The sequence below is a fragment of the Ceratotherium simum genome, chromosome 29, assembly GCF_057802395.1.
Source record: "Ceratotherium simum simum isolate JZ-2026a chromosome 29, ASM5780239v1, whole genome shotgun sequence".
In the NCBI taxonomy this organism is placed as follows: Eukaryota; Metazoa; Chordata; class Mammalia; order Perissodactyla; family Rhinocerotidae; genus Ceratotherium; species Ceratotherium simum.
This window is the reverse complement of record NC_141928.1, coordinates 26010504-26033235: the sequence shown is the minus strand read 5'-3', so window position 1 is coordinate 26033235 and position 22732 is coordinate 26010504. Positions and strand designations below refer to the sequence as shown.

Here is a 22732-nt window from a genome sequence, read left to right as displayed (position 1 = left end):
TGACAGTCATGCAGGCAAACCTCTGACCACCCACATGCTGATGACTCCCCTGTCAATCCTTCCAGCCTGACCCCTCTGATCCAGCCAGCTGTGCATACTCAAGAAGCTACTGGAGGTCCCACTGGCACCTCTCAGCCAAGAGGCCCTCCGCGGACTGTCTCCTTCACTGGAGCTCAACTCTTATCCTAACTATTTGCAGCTGCCACCACCCATCCTTGGTAACAACCTATGAGTTATCTCTGACTCCTCTCTCAACACACAAGTCTAATGACCAGGTCCTTCTCCTTGTACTGCCAATGCTGGTTTTTTGGTGTGTGTGTGTGTGTGTGTGTGTGTGTGTGTGTGTGTGGTGATGGGGCGTGAGTGGGTATGGGTGTGTGTATGTATTTAACCTCCTGCCTTCATCGGTTTCCTTCCATTATAGCAACATCCCCTCACTGCAACCTCACCCAGCCCCAGTCTTGTCTTGCTCCAGTCCCTTCTCCCCAACATCACCAGCGTGGCCTTTCTAAAATGCAGATCTGACCAGGCCTGCCTCCCTCTTAAAAGCCTTCAAAGGTACTATTGTTGACAGCAGGAAGGTCATGCTCTTTAAACGGAGTCCAAGGTTGTGCACTGATACAGCTTCCTGAACTTCACCCCCTGACACCACTCAACTGCTGGGAGCTCCCTGCACTTTTCTACTTTGTGCCTTGGTTCCCTTGTTCATCTTCATCTACTCAACCCCCACGGGCCTTCCTCTTCCTCGCCTCCCGTAGGTCTCTATTCCTGAAGGAACTACCCTGTACCCTGTGTGCTTGCCTCCCTTACAGAATTGCAAGCTACTTGGGGATGAAGACCGTTATGATATTCATTTATCCCCCCAAAGTAGAGTACTGTGCCTGGGACACAGAAGACACTCATTTGTTGAAATGAAAATAACATTAAAATGCTAATTACCACTAAAGAATAATGTACCTTGTAGACAGAGAGCAGCTAACTCCACAGCTGTTTCATATGGGCATTTCAATCTTGAAAAAAAAGAAAAGAAATTAATTCTAAATATGAACTTTAATAATCATAACCATTTAAAATGTCACTAAAATCGTTTTTCAAAAGGTAGTGATATTTAGATAATGATTTTTGTTCTTGCTGGTTTCTGTTTTTGCTGTCCACGTTAAAGAATGCAAATAAGCTGACTTACACTACATACTTCCCAAGTCATTTCTCATCATATAGTAAAATAACCCAATCTAGGTATAGTTTCTATCAACCCTGTGGGCAATTTTACTGAATTCTGCAAGAACGGGGAAGTTTGGGAAATAAAATAAAAGGGCTTCCCTTTGCCTCATTTTTAAACTTATTTTGTCTCAGAGTACATGCATCTTTTCAAGCTGCCTTAAATCTTTCTTGAAATGAGGTTACAGTGTCAAAAATAAACAGACAGACACCATATCTAATACTCCCAGGAGGGCTGGATACTCTCAAGCATTCTAATAAGTATAACTGAGGCACAGCCATAGAGGAGTATGACTAAAAATCAGTGATCTCATTCACTTAATATTATAAATATAGTTAGAAAAATAATAATGACATACATTGGTATAGCACTTCATAGTTTTCAAAGCCTTTTCATACATATTATCCAATTTGGTCAATGCGTGGGGTTTGTAAACCCCTAGGATGGGTGCTGCCAATGCTCCCCCATCCCCTATTTTAAAGATGAGGAACTGAGTGTTCAAGTGTCCGGCTCAAGGTCATCCAGCTGGTAGACGGCAGGGCTGGGACCAGAACACTATTCTGCTCTGAAGTACAGTAAATCAGGCTGAAGTGCATGTAAACTGCAAAGTACTGTACAAATGCAAGATGTCGCCATTAATATTTTTCTAAATTGAAGACAACTACTAGAGTTCAGAGGCCTTTAGTATGAGGAGCACAGTATGGAGAGAGAGAGAGAGAAATACACATACACTCTATAAAACACACACCAGTCAAAGATCTGTATTGCATGGTTGAAAAAGGCAAATGTATACACTGTACAATCTACTTGTTCTCTAGTATATATTCCACTCAGATTTTATACCACATATTCCATTGAGAGATTGCAGATTCGGAAATCATATTTTAAATTTCCTTCAGATTATATTCAAAATCAAAATGTATTCGTGTCAATAAGATCAGGTATTCTTTTTCAGATTCAGTATAGTTTTAGTTTTCCATGTAATAGAAAATATTCCATACGTATGCAGAAAAATGACACAACCGTGAAAGCTATGACTGTTAAAATCTCGTATCTTTGAAATAAATTAATACTGCATGCGAAATCAACCACACAGCGCCAAGGCTTCTGGTGCTCAACAATCATTGCGTAGCCAGAGGGCTAGAATTTAAGAACCATTTTTAAGAGGGGAAAAGGAAATGAGATGAGATGTCTAAACCTCTTCCTGTCGGAATCAGAACGTAACCTCTTTACATTACTCAAATGCAGGTGGTGATGGATGAGACTTTTTGACTGTCCAAATACTTGTAAGTGTATACATACTAATAATGTATCTTGCTTGCAAATACGACAAAAGCCATTATGAATGGGGCAGGGATGTGATCAGGGAGAGAATTATTCCCAAATACACATCACTTAAGATATTGAATGCTCTTGGAAATGCTTCAAGCCATATAGTAATCATTTAAAAGAAGATGATGATGACAGTGATTCAAGTATCAGACTCACTTTACAATGCCTGGTGTACTTTTTTTGAATTTTGAAAAGGGAACAAGGGTAAAAAAGTTAAAAAGAAAAAAACACGACAGTAGTGAATTATTTAGAAATATACTATGATCTATCCTGGGTTAAGAGTTAGAACAAAAACATACTTACTTTCCTGAAAGAATGTCATGCCTGAGTTGTAAAACAAACAGGTACCTGACAAACATATACAAAAGTCAGCAGAGGGTAACTCTTTCCCAGCCGCTTCCAATCCCCAACTTCCCACCACAAATCCCGCCCCGCATGCAGTCCGGAATTCTGCATTGTAAAAAGGAGTCCAAATCAAATGAGAACTTGGTGGAAGCATCTCCTCCTGAGTCTCCAGGAAGGCACCCCAGAACCTAGCTAGGAAGGTGAGCACATATACGGAATTCGCAAGATACTTGGAGGATGGAACATGAAACACTGCACGGTCCAATGACAGCCTCTACAATGCCCTCTGTGCTTGAGAAGAAAGCCACACACGGCACCACACAGAGCTCCCACGCAGGCATGCAACCTGTCCAATCACACCGACAGGGTGGAGCCACGGGATCTGGCCCTCAGCCAGCCCCACTAGGGCATTCCAGAAAGGTCCCAACTGACTGTATCAAAAAGTTTACCGCTGATTGTGGTTAGCAACTGCATGAGGCTTTTTTCTGATGCAGTTTAACTGCAGACTGTCTTTTACAACACAAAACTCATGCACGTGTGCACACACATATACACATAGACACACATGAAACACAAGTCCTGAAATTGGACCGCAGCTTGTTACAGTGGAAATGAAAAATAGGGAGGAAGGCAGAAAATAACACAAATGGAGTTCACTTAGGTAAAAAAAATTAAGTGTCTTGGCTTAAGTAAGTGGTTTTTTTACCAGGAGGATGTGGGCATCAGAACCACTTATCCCGCTTTGTAAAAACCAGAGCTGCCCACGCTCCACTCCCTACCCACAGAATCAGAATCTTACACGCAAGAGTGGTCCCCAGGAATCTGATTTGTTCAAAAGCTTCCCAGGTGTTTCTGATTCACACAACCTTGGTTAAGACTCACTGGCTTTGATGACAACTAGAAGCAGCATACTTCATAAAGGACTCTGAAGAGGAACGCTAGAATAATTTAATTTGTTTGAACGTTGAAAACAATGCAGACAGTCCCTCTCTGTGGAATGGATATAGGAGATTGTGGGTGACCCAGAAATCATGGGGCGGGGGGAGCTGAAGGTTCTAGCACATTCCAAAAAGTTCCTGCTTCCCAACAGGTGCTTAACTACCACTGAACTTCACTTCTGAAATTCAGCATACTATCTTGTGTACTCACAAAGGAGGACAAAGTGCTGACATGGCCAGAATCTCCAATTCTTCCAGGAAAATCTAACTACAGAAGCCCATTAGGCCTCTCCAGTGGGGGAATGGTGATAAGCAGTCAGTCTTGAAAGTGTTTCTTAAACAGTCATCTCCAAGCTAGTGGCCACCACCATGGATGAACCACCAGCAGCTCACATGTCACCACTACTGTGCATCACACAGACAATGACATAGGGGATCTGGGGACATCACAAGCCAAGCAGCAGAAGGCTGGGTAGAGAATTTCACTGATAGAAAGGTGGCTAGAGAGAAACTTCATACTTTAAATGCTACTTAACACTCTTTCCCGTCTACACTATTTCTGAAGTCTCAGAAATAGACATAGGCAGGCTCACCATAAAAGAAACGCAGTAAGGTGGAAAGATAACATGAAAACATTCTAACAACTTTGATACTGTAACAATCAAGGGGATATTTTGTAGTCCCTTAAAAAACTAAGATGGCAATTTTGGACTGAGAAATGCTCTTCCAATACCTGCCTTCCCCTTTTGCAGACAAAAATAAAGTGCCATAGGACAACTATCCAATTTACCCAAGGTCCAACAAAATAGAAATATGACAAGAAAATAAATCTTCTAACTTCGATTCACTAAGAAAAACGTCAAATTAAGCAAAGTGTGGATTTTCAACAGAATACAAAGATAAGCACAGGCAAAGTGCTAATAACACTTGCTCAGAAATATAGACAGCAGGCGGAAGGAGGGGCAGACCCACCATTTAGAAGACCCATAAATCATAAGTAAGGCAAGTGCCGTGGGGGGGATCTGGTTCTGCGTTTTGTCCTACCTTGTAAACTCTTCGCGAAGGTTGTTCGGTTCTGAAGAATAATATTTAACTCGAAAGTGCAAAGCATAAGCAGGTCCAACTAAACCTGGAGATGGAAGGTTGAAGATGTTTTGCCCCAATTTTGAAGATCACAGAATGGATGAAAGGAAAAACACGTTAAATCTATGAACACCTTCAGCACTACACTGGGAGGGCACAACAGGGTGTATACAAAGCTACTGAGTTCTTTTCAATCCTTGTTTGGAAAACTAAAATGGACTTCTGTGTTGATAAAGATGGTTTAGCTAGTAACTGCATTCTGGAAGAAAACTCGAATGATCTAGATGAACTATTAAGAGCTGACATTATACTTCACTCCTGATTGCCAAGATACTCCAAACTGATACTAACTTTTTACAAAATACTAAGTGGGCTAAAGGAAAGCGATGCATAAACTGCAAAGTGTTCTGTGATCTAAAAATACCTTAAAGTATTAAATTAAAAAAAATTACCCACACATAAACAACATTGAAGAAATGTGGTTACCACACCTGTAAAATCAGAGCTGGACCAGACTGTCAAAGATTCCTCCCGCCCTCCCATTCCCTGAGTCATTAGAACATGAAGTAATGGGTGTAAAGTTGTATTTCTGAATTGCATATTAATCAGTTCTCACTGGCAGGGGTGTCTGATTTCAAATAAGACCATAGTCTGTTTTTTAATATCTACGAAGAACTCATATCCAAATTTTAAACTCGAGCATTTGGCCAGCCTTAAGAAATTAAAAATCATCCACTTAAAATTGATTGAATCTATTTTAAAATGCTCCCAAGTTCTAATGAAAACATAACACCTCAAAACATTGGCAAAGAGTTTACTCTCTGATAAAAGATATAAGTGAGTGGGCTAAATTGTGCTTACTTACTTTTCATCTGCTTTTTTATGGGTTTAGAATGGTCCAGCCAGTGCTGAAAGAAAGAAAATCCTTCTTTAGGAATAGTGCATCAGCAAGATTAGACAGCCCTCATGGTTACCCGCCTTGACAAACTGTAGTAATTCTAGCCATAAAAACCAGGGATTAGGGGCCGGCCCCGTGGTGCAGAGGTTAAGTTCGTGCATTCCACTGTGGCGGCCCGGGGTTCACTGGTTCGGATCCTGGGCACAGACCTCTGCACCGCTCATCAAGCCATGCTGTGGTGGCGTCCCATATACAAAATAGAGGAAGATGGGCACAGATGTTAGTTCAGGGACCATCTTCCTCAAGCACAAAAAGGAGGACTGGCAACAGATGTTAGCTCAAGGCCAATGTTGCTCACCAAAAAGACGAAAAAAAAAAAACCCCTCTTACTAATTGATCTCTAAAGTCCCTTCTAGTCAGTGGAGCCACCAACTGTCTTTTCCTTCTGAGTTTCTCAAGTTACCATCAATCTTCTCCAATTGTTCCAAGTCTCCATTAATCTAGTCAAGACTACAAGCCACTCTGCTGGGAATCTGATCATATATCGGTCTTGTAGTTCTGTTTCCCTAAACTCTAATATTACAAAACCAAAACTCATGACCCCTTTATTCTTTCACCAGGAAAATGGCCCACATGGAAGATGGAAGGACAGGTAGCGATTTCTCTAAGAAACCTTTGCTCTGGTCAATGAGGGCATTTCAACTCGTTCTAGTTTTCACCAGAAGAACTTGTGTTATCCACCCAAGAAAATTACAAAACCATTGCTCTCATATAAAAGTTTCTCTATAACGTTAAAGTTGTTGACTCTACAGTCCTTATGAGCCTCAGCAGCTTAACTTCCCTGGAAAACAACATCCAGGAACAGTACGCTGTGAACCCCTCCATGAGAACACAAGCCCTGGGAGGGCAGGGACCTCGCACTTAGTCACTTCTGTGTTTTCTGCGCTGAGCACAGAGCGTGGCAGCCAGCAGGCCCTTATAAGATTCGTGCGAAATAAATAAATGTTAAATACGTATTTTTTTAAATGAGGCAAATAGGGACTTTTCCCATTACTTTACATAAACTTGATACACAATGAACTTCACTGTAAGAATAACAGTTGGAATAACACAGCCTGGCTGTTATTATATCTCACGAGCTGTTCAGAATCAGAGGCCATTCTGCTGACTGTCAATATACTTTCAGAAGCAATCTAAACTCGGCACATTCTAATAATGAGAAAGGGCGGGACTAAATTAGCACAGTGCGTTCTACCCCTCAGCAAGAAGAGCCCATTACGACGGTGTGGGAGGAGGGGGATAAGGAAAAGCAAAAGCAAATAACCGATGAATTATAATACAAAAAACTGTGAGCAGTGCAATGGGAGAACGCGGGCTTTTGTCATCTCCACTCCCCGGCTAAGCAACCACGTAATGAAAGCAGCAGATCACCGGCCGGATGCGCATCTCAAAGGCACATGCACAGGATGCTTTTATCTCATTGTTAATAGCTTTGAATTGGAAATGACCTAAACGTCCATCAACAAAGACGGATTAAAAAATGGCTCATCCATATAATGAAATACTATTCAGCCTTTAAAACTGATGTAGGCCTATATTTATTGATGTGGCAAGAGATCTGCAGCACAATGTTAGAAGAAAAAAAATCAGGTAGGATCCCATTTATATAAAATTATTATTTTCTATCAAGATATGTCCAGAAGGATTTACAGAGGTTCTTTTTGGATGTGGGGCTGTGAATGCTGTTTACTTTTTCTCTTTTTTACTATTCTGCCTAACTTTACTTTTAATGAGAATATTATTTTCTTAGGAGTGGGTTGTCACTTCCATTATTCATTCATCGTTTGCCAATCGGGCAGTTTTTGATGATCAAAATGCCTCAGTAGAATTAGGTCTCACTGCTGCCCTCTAACAAGCTACCCTCCGGGAGGAGGACAAATACAGACTTGATAAAAGCGTAATATTTACTTTCCTGCCAAAGTCAGTATCATGCCAATGGCTATGACTAAACCTGTTCTTCTCACTTACAGATGAATTCACCATTACCAGGCGAAGAAAGTTCTCCCGCCAACCAGCCTTCTAATCTTATTAGCCCCAGAAGCTTGTAGCTTAAAGGAGCTTGTCCCATTTCTTTCCTTTCTCAAGTCTCCTTATCGCATTTTCAACAGAACCCACCATTCCTCTCCCTCTACTGTCAAACTCTAATCTTGATCAAAGCCCAATCTGTGTTGTTTCCTTAGCTGTGGTTTCCAACCCTGGCTGCACATCACAATCACGAACACCCAAGTCCCGCCCAAGATCCATTAAACAGAATCTCAGAGCATTAGTGTTTGTTAAAGGCCCCCAGTATGCCCATTAAATATTTAGTGCTGAAGTTTTCCTGCTCTCCTACCCAGGAATGTGTCTTAATGATCTTGGGGATCTTGAAACATCCACGACTCCTTCTGAAAATTGCTATTTGAGCTCTGTAAAAATCTCAAGCAATTTCGGGGTTTATTGGCCAAATGTCTACGGCCGGTGTGCCGGTGTTAACTCAGACAGATCATGGCTAGATGCTCCTACGGGACAGCACAGTGCTTTTCCCTCTGGCCACACTGCTAAAGGAGCTCCCTTATCCATGTGGGCTGGCCTCCATCCTTCCTGCCCAGCCACCAGCCACGGAGCCTGCTCAGAGCAGGACGTGCCAGGATGGAGGCCTGTTAAAGTCTGGGGCTCCATCAGCTGGGAGAGGAATCAGAAATGGCTCCATTTTAAAAGCGCCTTGACCCTGTGGGGTTCAGATCAGGACTGCTTGCCTGCATCAGGGGCAATAAGAAACTGTCACAATCCTAAAACAGCAAGGATAAAACCGACCTTGTATCCAACCAGTTTAAAATGACCTTTCTTCCCAGTTGCAGGAGCTGACCAGACTCTGATCACGTATTTTATCCCACCAGACCACCCCGTGAACTTGAAGACCCAGGCACTAAGGCCCAACGTGACATTTAGTAAATCGTTTCCTACACTCGGCTCAGAGGCCTGTACTCTGCAGCAGCAGGATCTGTCTCGGATGTTCACCTGCCTCCTGGCTAAATATAGCCAGGCTGCCTGTCAGCCAAGGCCAAGGCAAACAGCTCCAGCCCTCTTAACAGACCACTAACCTAATCACGGGAAACAGGTGCATTTCTGAGTTCACAGGGTAAGACATTTAACTCAAACACTCTAATGGGTGTTAGAAAGGTGGTTTCTGATCTGCATTTCTCATCCGAGTCCATCTGGCAAAACCCTTTCCATAAATCAAGATGTGAGATGATCTGGCAAAGCCCATCTGTTTTAATAGTACATCAGTTCTGGAATTATGACACACATACGGCTGGTTGTAGAACTTAATTGTCTAAAATCTAGACAGAAACACTTGAATCACAATGGCCAGGAGAAGCTTAGAGATTCAAAGGGGTCAAAAAACTCTGCGTGAACAACCCCAGGGCCATCAAGTCTGAGTGATGGAACTCACGACTGGCTTTCTACTACCTAAAGATTTTCTTGGCTTGTAAGGAGTGTCTAGTTTGCGTTTAAATTAGAGCTGAAAGGAATCTGAGAGATAAGTGTATTCAAAGGATGAAAAGAGGAGGACAGAAATGAATGCTTTTGGAGCTTACTGTGTGTGATACTGTGATTTATAATAAGAAATGTATATTTGGTCTTTGTCCCCGTTTCTGGCACAGAGCTCCTAAAACCCTTGGAACTTCTAACTGATTAACTCCAATTAAAAGGCATAGGGTGGCTGACTGGATAAAAAAACAAGACCCATATATATGCTGCATACAAGAGACACACTTCAGACCTAAAGACACTCACAAACTGAAAGTGAAGGGATGGAAAAAGATACTCCACGCAAATGGCAATGAAAAGAAAGCTGGGGTAGCAGTACTCATATCAGACAAAATAGACTTTAAAACAAAAACTGTAAAACGAGACAAAGAAGGGCATTACATAATGATCAAGGGAACAATCCAACAAGAGGATATAACACTTGTAAATATCTACGCACCCAATGTAGGTGCACCTAAATATATAAAGCAATTATTAACAGACATAAAAACAGAAATAGACAGTAACACAATAATAGTAGGGGACTTTAACACTCCACTTACACCAACGGATAGATCATCCAAACAGAAGATCAATAAGGAAACATTGGCCTTAAACGACACACTAGAACAGATGGACCTAGTAGATATATACAGAGCATTCCATCCAAAAGCCGAAGAATACACATTCTTTTCAAATGCACATGGAACGTTCTCCAGGATTGATCACATATTAGGCCACAAAACAAGTCTCCATAAATTTAAGAAGATTGAAATAATACCAAGCATCTTTTCTGACCACAAAGGTATGAAACTAGAAATCAACTATAGGAAGAAAATCAGAAAAGCCACAAATACATGGAGATTAAACAAAATGCTACTGAACAACGACTGGGTTAATGAAGAAATCAAAGAAGAAATCAAAAAATACCTGGAGACAAATGAAAATGAAAATACGACATGCCAGAATTTATGGGATACAGCAAAAGCGGTTCTAAGAGGGAAGTTTATAGCAATACAGGCCTATCTCAACAAACAAGAAAAATCTCAAATAAACAATCTAACAATGCACCTAAAGGAACTGGAAAAAGAAGAACAAACAAAGCCCAAAATCAGTAGAAGAAGGGAAATAATAAAAATCAGAGCAGAAATAAATGAAATAGAGACCAAAAAAAAATAGAAAAAATTAATAAAACCAAGAGCTGGTTCTTTGAAAAGATCAACAAAATAGACAAACCTTTAGCTAGACTCACCAAGAAAAAAAGAGAGAAGGCACAAATAAGTAAAATCAGAAATGAAAGAGGAGAGGTTACAACAGACACCTCAGAAATACAAAAGATTATAAGAGATTACTATGAAAAACTATATGCCAACCAATTCGACAATCTGGAAGAAATGGATAAATTCTTAGAATCATACAACCTTCCAAAACTGGATCAAGAAGTAGAGAATTTGAATAGACCAATCACCAGTAAGGAGATCGAATCAGTAATCAAAAACCTCCCCAAAAATAAAAGTCCAGGACCAGACGGCTTCCCTGGTGAATTCTACCAAACATTCAAAGAAGACTTAATACCTATCCTTCTCAAACTCTTCCAAAAAATTGAGGAGGGGGGGAAGCTCCCTAACTCATTCTACGAAGCTGACATTACCCTGATACCAAAACCAGACAAGGACAACACAATAAAAGAAAATTACAGGCCAATATCACTGATGAACATCGATGCGAAAATCCTCAACAAAATACTAGCAAATCGCATACAACAATACGTTAAAAAGATTATACACCATGATCAAGTGGGATTTATTCCAGGGATGCAGGGATGGTTTAACATTCGCAAATCAATCAACGTAATACACCACATTAATAAAATGAAGAACAAAAATCACATGATCATCTCAATAGATGCAGAGAAAGCATTTGACAAGATCCAGCATCCATTTATGATAAAAACTCTGAATAAAATGGGTATAGAAGGAAAGTACCTCAACATAATAAAGACCATATATGAGAAACCCACAGCTAATATCATCCTCAATGGTGAAAAACTGAAAGCTATCCCTCTAAGAACAGGAACCAGACAAGGATGCCCACTCTCACCACTCCTATTTAACATAGTATTGGAAGTCCTAGCCAGAGCAATCAGGCAAGACAAAGAAATAAAAGGGATCCAAATTGGAAAGGAATAAGTGAAACTGTCACTATTTGCAGATGACATGATTTTATATATAGAAAACCCTAAAGAATCCACCAGAAAACTTTTAGAAGTAATAAACGAATATGGTAAAGTTGCAGGATACAAAATCAACATACAAAAATCAGTTGCATTTCTGTACACTAACAACGAAGTAGCAGAAAGAGAAATTAAGAATACCATCCCATTTACAATTGCAACAAAAAGAATAAAATACCTAGGAATAAACTTAACCAAAGAGGTGAAAGATCTGTACACCGAAAACTATAAAACATTTCTGAAAGAAATTGAAGAAGACACAAAGAAATGGAAAGATATTCCGTGCTCTTGGATTGGAAGAATTAACATAGTTAAGATGTCCATACTTCCTAAAGCCATCTATAGATTCAATGCAATCCCTATCAAAGTTCCAACAACATTTTTCACAGAAATAGAACAAAGAATCCTAAAATTTATATGGAACAACAAAAGACCCGAATAGCTAAAGGAATCCTGAGAAAAAGAACAAAGCTGGAGGTATCACACTCCCTGATTTCAAAATATACTACAAAGCTATAGTAACCAAAACAGCATGGTACTGGCACAAAAACAGACACACAGATCAATGGAATAGAATCGAAAGCCCAGAAATAAACCCACACATCTATGGACAGCTAATCTTTGACAAAGGAGCCAAGAACATACAATGGGGAAAAGAAAGTCTCTTCAACAAATGGTGTTGGGAAAACTGGATAGCCATATGCAAAAAAATGAAAGTAGACTCTTACCTTACACCATACACAAAAATTAACTCCAAATGGATTAAAGACTTGAATGTAAGACCTGAAACTGTGAAAGTTCTAGAAGAAAACATAGGCAGTACGCTCTTGACATCAGTCTTAGCAACATCTTTTCAAACACCACATCTGACCAGGCAAGAGAAACAATAGAAAAAATAAACAAATGGGACTACATCAAACTAAAAGCTTCTGCACAGCAAAGGAAACCATCAACAAAACGAAAAGACAACCTAACAATTGGGAGAAGATATTTGCAAACCATACATCTGATAAGGGCTTAATCTCCAAAATATATAAAGAACTCATGCATCTCAACAACAAAAACTACCAACCCAATTAAAAAATGGGCAAAAGACCTGAACAGACATTTCTCCAAAGAAGATATACAGATGGCCAACAGACACATGAAAAGATGTTCAAAATCACTAACTATCAGGGAAATGCAAATCAAAACTACAATGAGATATCACCTCACGCCCGTCAGAATGGCTATAATTAACAAGACAGGAAACAACATGTGTTGGAGAGGTTGTGGAGAGAAGGGAACTCTCATACACTGCTGGTGGGAGTGCAAACTGGTGCAGCCACTATGGAAAACAGTATGGAGATTCCTCAAAAAATCAATGATAGAACTACCATATGATCCAGTTATTCCACTGTTGGGTATTTATCCAAAGAACTTGAAAACACCAATTTGCAAAGGTACATGCACCCCTGTGTTCATTGCAGCCTTATTCACGATAGCCAAGACTTGGAAGCAACCTAAGTGCCCATCAAGGGACGAATGGATAAAAAAGCTGTGGTATATATACACAATGGAATACTACTCAGCCATAAGAAACTTGATGAAACCCAGCCATTTGTGACAACATGGATGGACATTGAGGGCATGATGCAAAGTGAAATAAGTCAGAGGGAGAAGGTCAAATACCGTATGATTTCCTTCATTAAGTAGTAGATAATAACAACAATAAGCAAACACATAGGGACAGAGATTGGATTGGTGGTTACCAGAGGGGAAGGGGGGAGGGAGGAGGGTGAAAGGGATAATTGGGTACATGTGTGTGGTGATGGGTTGTAATTAGTATTTTGATGGTGAACATGATGTAATCTATGCAGAAATAGAAGTACAATGATGTACACCTGAAATTTTTACAATGTTATAAACCAATGTTACTGCAATAAACAAAAAATTAAAAAAAAAAAAAAAAAAAAAGAGCAATAAAGGATCTTCATAACAAACCCCTTTCAACCACACCTGAGTTTACGTTAATGACGTGACTTTTGGAAAGCACCTAAGGATGCGGGCTGGTTGCCAGGGGAACCACCTTTTGATTAGAGGGTTGGAACTTTCAGTCTCACTGCCCCCAACCCGGAGCCCCATAACCTCTGGGGAGGGGAGGGGGCTGGAGGTTGACTTAATCACCAATGGCCAATGATTGAATCAATCATGCCTATGTAATGAAGCCTCCATAAAAACTCAAAAGGATGAGGTTCGGAGAGCTTCCCGGTTGGTGAACACGTGGAGATGTGGGGTGAGTGATGCTCCCAGAGAGGGCACGGAAGCTCCTCACCCCCTCACACACCTTGCCCTAAGCATCTCTTCCATCTGGCTGGTCCTGAGTTATATCCTTTTATAATAAACTGGCAATCTACTAAGTAAAATGTTTCTCTGACTTCTGTGAGCCACTCTAGCAAATTAATCAAACCCAAGGAGGGGGTCATGAGAATAGGGTATAGCCACTCAGTCAGAAGCACAGGTGACAACTTGGACTTGCAACTGGCATGTAAAGTGTGTGTGTATAGTGGGCGGGGACAGTTTTGCAGGACTGAGCCCTTAACCTGTGGGATCTGAAGCTATCTCCAGGTAGATAGTGTCAGAATTAATTGTTTGGAGGTGTTAGAAAAAACACACATTGGACTATGTCACATCCATCACTTTCTCAGGCCTCAGAGGGTGCATGAGGCACCCAGGATCAGGGCGCTAATGAGGAGGAGTCGGGACTCTAACTCAGGCTGGTGTCAATTCCAGTGCTCCGAGTCTCCAGATCACACGCTAGTTGAAGAGCCTTCCCTGTCTACGGGAGGGAGCTCTTCTCCTCCTCATCGAGAATGAAGCCTTGTACACCCATTTATACCACCTACTCGAGATTTCCTCAGGAATTCATCTAAATCAACTGCAGGGACCCCTTTATCAATAGCTCCCCATTCTGCATCAATATCTGCACACGGACAGGAACACACTGACCCCACCGGCATTCAGGAACAGGCTGCTAGGAAGCCTGCAGCCTTTCTTGAGCTGTTTCACACTTTTTTGTACTACAATGGAAGGTGGCAGGGATCTGAGTTCAAGTCCCAGTTCTGCCACTCACCTGGTGTGTGGCCATGAGCAAGGCCCCCCTCTGAGCTCAGCGTCCTCCCGTGTACACTGAGCTATCCACTAACACACCATCTGAAGAATCAACTGTCTGTGGAAACTGTAACAAACCTTCAAACGGAAGGAAGGTTTTTAAACCTTTCTCTTATAGTAACATCTCCTTCTATCAGTGTTGATACCCTTCCACTTCCCCTCCAGGTACATCTGAAATGGTAGGAACGCTCAGTAGTGTCCGCACGAGCGGCAAACGTGATGACATTCCAAGCAATCACCAGAGTGAAGCCACAAGAGTCCTTTTAGCATCCACTGAGCCCTTCCAGCAGTCACCACATGTGTCAACCTCAGCTCGCAGCCCTGTGCCTCTTATTACCGTACATCTACCTGATTCTATGCTGCAAAGACCAGAGGAAAAATATCTCACAAGTCTCGAGACAAAGTCCGGAATCACCTTTTCCGGATTCCTTGCTGCAAAACACATCACCATAAAATGCTCCCTTTTCATGTTGGGAGGGGTTTAAGAATGGACTTACAATGGCCACACCTACTCTCTAGAACACCTGCCCCAGAGCCGGGGAGGGAGGCTCTTGCTTGTTGGGGCTGTTATTACCCTGCCCCAAAGCCCTGGAGGACTGAACCCACTCTATTCCAAGGACCGCTTGTCTGTGTCCCCCTCCAGAATGTGGCAGGCAGGGACAGTGGCCAGCTCACTTCTGCACCACACAGCTTGGCACTGAGCAAGCTCCAAGTCCAAGTTTGCTGAATGGCTACTGATTGAATGTTCTCTTTCTGTGCGTGTGTGTGTGTGTGTATGACACTATCGTGTGTAAGGGAACCAGGATAGCCCAGTGGAAAGTGCTGGACTTTGGAATGAGACCAGGTCCTGAATCCTGGCTCTGTCCTTACTTTAACCTTTACAAAATTCCTAATGTCTCTGGGCCTCAGCTTCATCATCCGTAAAATGGGTCTGCTCCACGATCAACTTTACAGATCAGTGACAAATGTTAAACAAGAGTTATGTAAAGCCCTCAGTTAGATGCCTGGCTCAGAGCTAATCAGTGCAGGAGCTCAGCAAACAGCAGCTATCAGACCAGGCTGTGAGAAAGCTGGGTGGGTACAGACCAGAGCCCCCAGTTCTCAGAAGCAAGCTTTGATATGTAAAAATAGAACCCTTGCCCCTGCTCTGAGCTGTGCAAAAGTGAAATCTACAGAGAGGGTTCCTGGGTGGCCTTCCCGCTTTGATATGGAAAAGGAAAACAGGAGGCCCCAGGCCCAACTGCTAAAAATAGGCGATGCCAACAGACTCTGACCTTGCTTCAGGGCTGGGCAGGGCACTATGGAAACCAGGCTTGGCTCTCTGCAGGGAGCTGGAGATATAAGCTGGGTATGCAGAGAGCTGTGCCAAGAGCCCTGCCGCTGCCAGCCCTCTGATTTGCACGTCAGGGGCTAGGTGGGGGTGTCAATACTTGCAGGAGCCTCAATTATGGAGCAATAAGTCAATGGCCAAGTGGACCATCCTCCGCCCCGGGTCCCCACCTATAACCCCACTTTCCCCCAAAACACACCCCCCACAACATCCAATCACCTGCCACCAACCATGTCATCCCAGGCCCTCTGAAAATCAATGACACCCCAGAAGCCATCTCAGCAAATCCTCTCAAAGGGCTCTTCTCTGAACTGCTAAGGTTTCTCCCACAGGCAAGGTGGCCTTGCAGGTTCCAGCTAACCTCTCAGCATGTCACCTGTGGGGGCTGTGATGACTTCTGGCGCCCCTCAGCCTGCCCAGCTAGGAAGAGGAGACCCATATCCATGTCAGATCACAAAACCCTTTCTCCTCCATTAACTCACTGAGGCCCTCAATTTCCCTGTGAAAGAGATGTTACCACCCCCACCAGACAGGTGGGAAAACTGAGGACTGAAAAGAGCACTTACACCTGCAGTCGTAAACCTGGCTAAGTCCAACCTGTGCACCTCAGTGACCTGCCAAGGTCTAAGGCTGTGGTTTCACCAGCCAGAAGATGGAACCATTTGACAAATGGCTCCTAAGGTCCCTTTTGAGGCTAAGGACTGAGGTTCTCGGTTGTTTGCCTTGTCACCAAGTTACGAAGAGGAAGTCCTAAGTCTTAGGATCTAATCAGAAAGGTTTGTTTATACACATATAATGAACCCGAGACCAAATGAGCAAGCTGCCACAGAAGGCAAATTAGCTCAGAGGTTGAGAGAGAGGAGAAAAGTACTTTGGGTGTCGGGCAACGATGCATGAAGGACTGTCATGAAGGATGGTGGTCTTGAAGGATGGCCAGAACTTTAAACGAGGTGAGAAAGGGCATTCCAGGAGGGGAACCAGCACAAACAGGGGCACAGAGCTAAGAGCAGCCTCACCAGAACCCGGCCTGCAATGAGCCCAGTGAGAAATCAGACTGATGAGAAGGGTCCCGGGAGCTGCGGCTGCGGCAAGCCTCTTGGATCCTCTGAGTCAGGCAGACAGGACCCTGCACCTGCTTCTGCAGGGAAGAGAAGAACCTCCCGTTCACAGAGCTGGATGCTGGAAAGGCTTCAGAGCCTGCAGCGTCTGAGCATCTGCAGGTGTTTGGCCTGGGAAGGATGCCTGGATCCTGCTGTGAACATCCCTCCTGCTGCACAGCGCCCGGGCACCGGCGGGCGGGAAAGGCTGGCTACCCAGGAGCAGAGGTTCACAGCAAAGTCTCTGGTAATGGAGTCACACCTCTGGCTTTCTGGGAATCCGAGTGGCTGGAGAGAGCTCACCTGGGGATGAGGACGTGCCAGAGGGCAACAGGCGCTGGGCTCTAAGGGCAGAAATGACGGCTATCTTTTCCCTTCTGACTGGAGATGTGTGGGGCAGACACGCCTGCATCCCCTTTAGACTAAGAATCACTGAACATTAGAATTAGAAGAGCTCTTGGGAGAACAGGTCCAAGAACCCCATTTTACAGATGAGGAAACTGAGGCCAAGGGAGAAAAGGTGGCTCATCTAAAGCCCACCAAATGAGTGAGGGGCAGAGCCAGGAACAAGGTCCAGGTGTAACTCCTAGTCCAGGGTTGCAGACGTTCTGAAGCCAAAAACACCACATGCAGTAAGACTCACAGGAGAAGGCAGGACGGAGAGGAGTTTCTGGGAAGAGGAGGGCCGATGAGTGTCAGATGCTGGGGACAGAGGAGAAATCTAAATTTGGCACTCAGGAAGCAACTGGAAATGGAACCATGACACAGGTGCAGGGAGTAAATGCTGGAGAAACAGGCATACTCCCTAAGACAAACAGTAAAATGGATGGACGGAGAGAAAGAGAAACTTTGAGGTGGAGGGGAAGAAAACTCAAGGAGGTTTAGCTGCATGACCTCACTCTTCTCAGCAGGAGGTGAGGCCGACTTCGAGAACAGTCTTTGTGGGGACTGGACTACAGGTCTGTGGTCCAGATTCAGAAGGGCAACCGTGGGGCACTTAAGAGTCCATTGGGGCTAAGAGTCCATTAGGGAGTCCATAAGACCCCAAGAGCAGCTCAGGGGCTTGGACTTTGCTGAACCTGTGATCTGCGATCTGTGCTCGTGCCAAAAGGCACAGCCCATGACTCTCCAGCAATGCCTGGCAGCCCGGGAGAAGCAGCAGAGGAAACAGATGGGCTTGCGTGTCGAGGGGAGGCCAGGGGACAGTCACGGGGGCAGGAGAATTAAAGGGCAAGTGAGGACACAGGTGAGATGGCTGAGGCTTCAGCAGGGTGTGAGGAGGCAAGGGCAGGAGGAGGCTGGGAGAGGGCCAAGGCCAGAGGTAGAGGGACTAGAAAGACGGAATCAAGGGAAGTTATCATGGAATGGGGAATGACAGAATTCTGGGTCTTGGCGAGACTGGGTGGTGACAGTGAATCTGTGAGAGATTTGCTCAAATGAAGCTTCGATGAGAGAAAATGGTATCTGGAATATTTAAAAGGGTCAGCAACTTGAATTCCGAGGTTGCCCAGCGGAAGAGAAAAACTGAGACACCAGAGGCCTTCAGGGATGGCAGGGACAGTGCTGGGGTCAGAGGGCAGGGCAATGGGTGGCCTAACCTCAAAGGAAGCAGAACTGGACAGGGAGGTGGAAGGAGAAAAGGTGGTCTGCCCCTCCCCAGGGTCCCAGTGGGCCTGAGTGCGAGTCTCCAGCAGGGAAATGGAGAAGGAATCAGGACCATTAACTCAAGGAGGCAGCTAGAGTGTTCATGGCAACAGTCGGGGGGGAAAGCGAATGCGCTGTGGGCAGACAGGAAGTCCTGAAGGTGCAGAGGAAGTCGGTGGTGTAGAGGGGCACCCTCAGGGAGCGTCTGCCCACTGTAGCCAGGATGCATTCAAGTCTCGATTCCCGATTCCACTGTATCATCTACGGACTGAGCGTCACACTAACATTCTCAGACAGACCCAATTCCCAGGCATCGATTAGGAGCATCTTTGCCTTACAACAGTCACGTGTGGCCCCCAGGAAGTAGCTAAAAGTGTCTTTCAGGTGGAAAGTCTTAGCCACTTACGAGGAGCTCCAGGTCTCTAGCTCAAACATCTATCAGGAAACCTGCCCTTTCACACAGTGTCTCAAACAGCATCGTCCCTTACTCTGTCTATCTCCTTACTCTGCCTTATTTTTCTTAATACTTATTACCACCTGTCATATTATATATGTGTTCACTGTCATCCACAGTGCTTAGAATGGGGCCCAGTGCATAACAGGCCTTCAATAAATATTTTCAGATTGTTGACTAAATCATCTTTGAAATCCAAAGCTAGATTTTATTGAAGAGGGAGATTCGCAAGTCATTCCTGATTTTTAAGAGTCGTTCTGAGCTGCATCAAGTTCGCTCACTCCAGCACCTCCACTGTGAACAGTTCTGTCTCAGGCAGAGCAAGGGAAGTCTTTGCTGACCTAACACAACCTCCTGGAGCCTGCAAGATGGTTCTCGAGCAATGCCAAGACCCACTCCGACTGCCCCCCCGCACTCCCCGAGCCTGGCTGGGATTCAGCGTGTTCGAGGCACCTGCTCTCTACACCCAGCAAGAGTCCACGAGGAGACAGTGGTGCAGCCTCTTCTGCTGACTAAAAATAAAAGCAGCACCATTAAAAGAATTTCTATAATGATATTTCTTCTTCTTTCTACCTACTCTAGAAATGTGCCCACATTGCATCCCTGTGCTTGGAACTGTTTCCCTAACACATCCCCATGCACGACAGGAACGCTTCTTGCTGTCCTCCTCTCCCAGTTACTGGCCACCTCCAGGGTGGGGCATCACGGATGCATTTCACCCGGGCACCATCACCAGCACCCCGATGCTCGTGACTGCAACAATCTCACAGTTTCACTCCTATCTTTCTCTACCAATTTCTAGCAACTGTGGATCTGCGATTAGCATGAAAAGCCAATCTGTCCCGAAATGAATCAAGGAATACATACCGCAACCTGGGCAGAGTCGAGGAACTGGAGGCCAAAGTAATCTGTTTCCACGAGGTCCAAGTGGTACACGATCTGATCAAACAAATCCTGGCCTTTGGCATGTTTCTGGAAGACAACGGGGTAGACTAAAATTTAGGTTGTGACAGCTCGATAAGAAACAAAAAGATTTTCAAAAAACTCAATAAAATCACTTTCCTCTTTATATTGCATACACGTACGTGTCATAGTACACAAATTTTTTTTAAATTTAATTATTTTTTTAATAATAAAAACTCATGATTAAATCTAAGCACTCATAATGACAAAAAAACCACCAAACAACAACTTCATAGGATGATTAGGGAACGAACGCCTTATTATGAAAACTGGTAAATAAAGGGAAAAAAAATCAAGCACTGATCCTGCTTTTAGCTGTAGCACTGGCTGACCAAAGAGTAGATGACATATATAAAAAAATTAACTCCAAATGGACCAAAGATCTAAATGTAAGAGTTACAACTAGAAAACTCTCAGAATAAAACATAGGCACAAATATTCACGACCTTGGATTAGGCCATGGTTTCTGAGATATGACACCAAAAGCACAAGCAACAAAAGAAAAAAACTGAACATCATCAAAATGTAAAACTTTTGTGCTTCAAAGGACACCAAGACATCAAGAGAATACAAAGACTACCCAGAATGGGAGAAAATTTTTGCAAATCATATACTGATAAGGGACTTCTACCTAGAATATGTAAAACACTATTAGAACTCAATAATAAAAAGACAAATATTCAATTGCAAATGGACAAAGGATATACATAGATAGTTCTCCAAAGATATACACATGCCTGACAAGAACATGAAAAGATGCTCAACATCATTAGTTATCAAATGCAAATCAAAACCACAATCAGATATCACTTCACACCCACTAGAATGGCTATAATAAAAAAGACAAATAAAAATGTTGGCAAAACTGGAACCCTCATATAGTGCTGATGGGAATGCAAAACTGTGCAGCCACTTTGGGAAACAGCCTGGCAGTTTCTCAAACAGTTAAACATAGAGTTACCATCTGAGCCAGCAATTCCACTCCTAGGTATATATCCAAGAGAAGTAAAAACATTATGTTCATACAGGAATTTGCACAAAAATGTTCATAGCACCATTATTCATAACAGCCAGAAAGTGGAAGCAACCCAACTGCCTATCAACTGATGAATGGATAAAGCAAATGTGGTCTTATCCATACAACAGAATATTATTTGGTCATAAAAAGGAATGAAGTTCTCATACATCCTACAACATGGATGGACTCTGAAAACACTGTACTAAGTAAAAGAAGCCAGTTACAAAGGACCACATATTATATGAAGAGTCCAGAATAGGCAAGTCTGGAGACAGAAATTACATTAGTGGTTGTTTAGGGCTACAGGATTTATGGGATGACAGCTAAGGTGAGCACGGCTTTTTCTGAGTTAATGAAATGTCCTAAAATTGATCATGGCAATAGACGCACAACTCTATGAATATACTAAAAGCTACTGAATTGTACACTTCAGACAGGTGAATTGTATGGTATGTGAATCCCAATAAGGGTATTAAAAATAGCAGATGGCCAGAGTTTTTCTTTATGGTAGCATTCCAACAAATAAAAGGAATAACAGAATTGCAATATCACAATTTTGCAACTTCTAACGAATGGTAGGCTCTAAACATTGGGCACCAGTGGCTACTAATGTCACAACAGGAGACAACCAGCCCTTGTGTACCTCCTGATGAAGAACACCCCACCACCCAAGATATAATCTTGCTCCCCATGCCCCTCTCTCTCCACAGGAAAAAAAACCAAGCCTGGGACTGATTCAACCACTAGCTCCAACTGCAGGAAACGCACAGGAATGTTCTAAACTACATGGGACAGCAGTCAGCAAGATCCAGCCTGTGGGAAATTCTAGAAACTCCTCAGGACCAACGACCTAGTTTCCTCAACAGACGGAATATAGGGAAGAGAAGAGATGGAGGGGACACCTACAGATTAAAAGAGATTTAAAAGACACTTTAAAAAAAAGGCCAAACTAAACTGCAATGTCTAGGGATGCACACTTGGGTGATAAAATTGAAAACAGAGTAAAGAAGTGATTACAATCAAGTCAGGGCAGTTGTTGCTCTTGGGGCTGGGAGAGGCTGCGGCTGGGAGGGGGCACATGGTGGACTTCCGGCAGGCTGGCAGGGTTCCAGCTCTTGACTTGGGTGGTGGTACGAGTGCATCTACCTTCTAGTAATTCACTGAACCGCACCTCTGCTTTTTTGTACATCCGTATCTGTGTTACACAAAACAACAATAACAAAAAGTAAAAACAAAAATCAAAACTACATCACTAGGGGGCCGGCCTGGTGCTGCGGTTAAGTGCGCGCACTCCGCTTTGGCAGCCCGGGGTTCGCAGGTTCAGATCCCAGGTGCGCACCTACACACCGCTTGTCAAGCCATGCTGTGGCGGTGTCCCATATAAAGTAGAGGACGATTGGCATCAGGTGTTAGCTCAGGGCTAATCTTCCTCACAAAAAAAAGAAAAAAAACCTACAC

General features: G+C 43.3%; 1 protein-coding gene across 6 annotated transcripts in view; it reads right to left on the bottom strand.

The window, feature by feature from the left end:
• The window catches only part of EPB41L4B (erythrocyte membrane protein band 4.1 like 4B), a 137384-nt gene that overhangs the window by 82658 nt on the left and 31994 nt on the right, over positions 1-22732 (bottom strand). For all 6 annotated transcript variants that reach the window (XM_087419336.1, XM_087419338.1, XM_087419339.1 and 3 more), the window contains exons 2-6: positions 20161-20265; positions 5783-5825; positions 4879-4963; positions 2855-2899; positions 958-1010 (exon numbers count right to left, since the gene is read on the bottom strand). In XM_087419336.1, coding sequence (XP_087275462.1) covers positions 958-1010; positions 2855-2899; positions 4879-4963; positions 5783-5825; positions 20161-20265 — 331 coding nt within the window. The remainder of the gene's footprint in view (positions 1-957; positions 1011-2854; positions 2900-4878; positions 4964-5782; positions 5826-20160; positions 20266-22732) is intronic.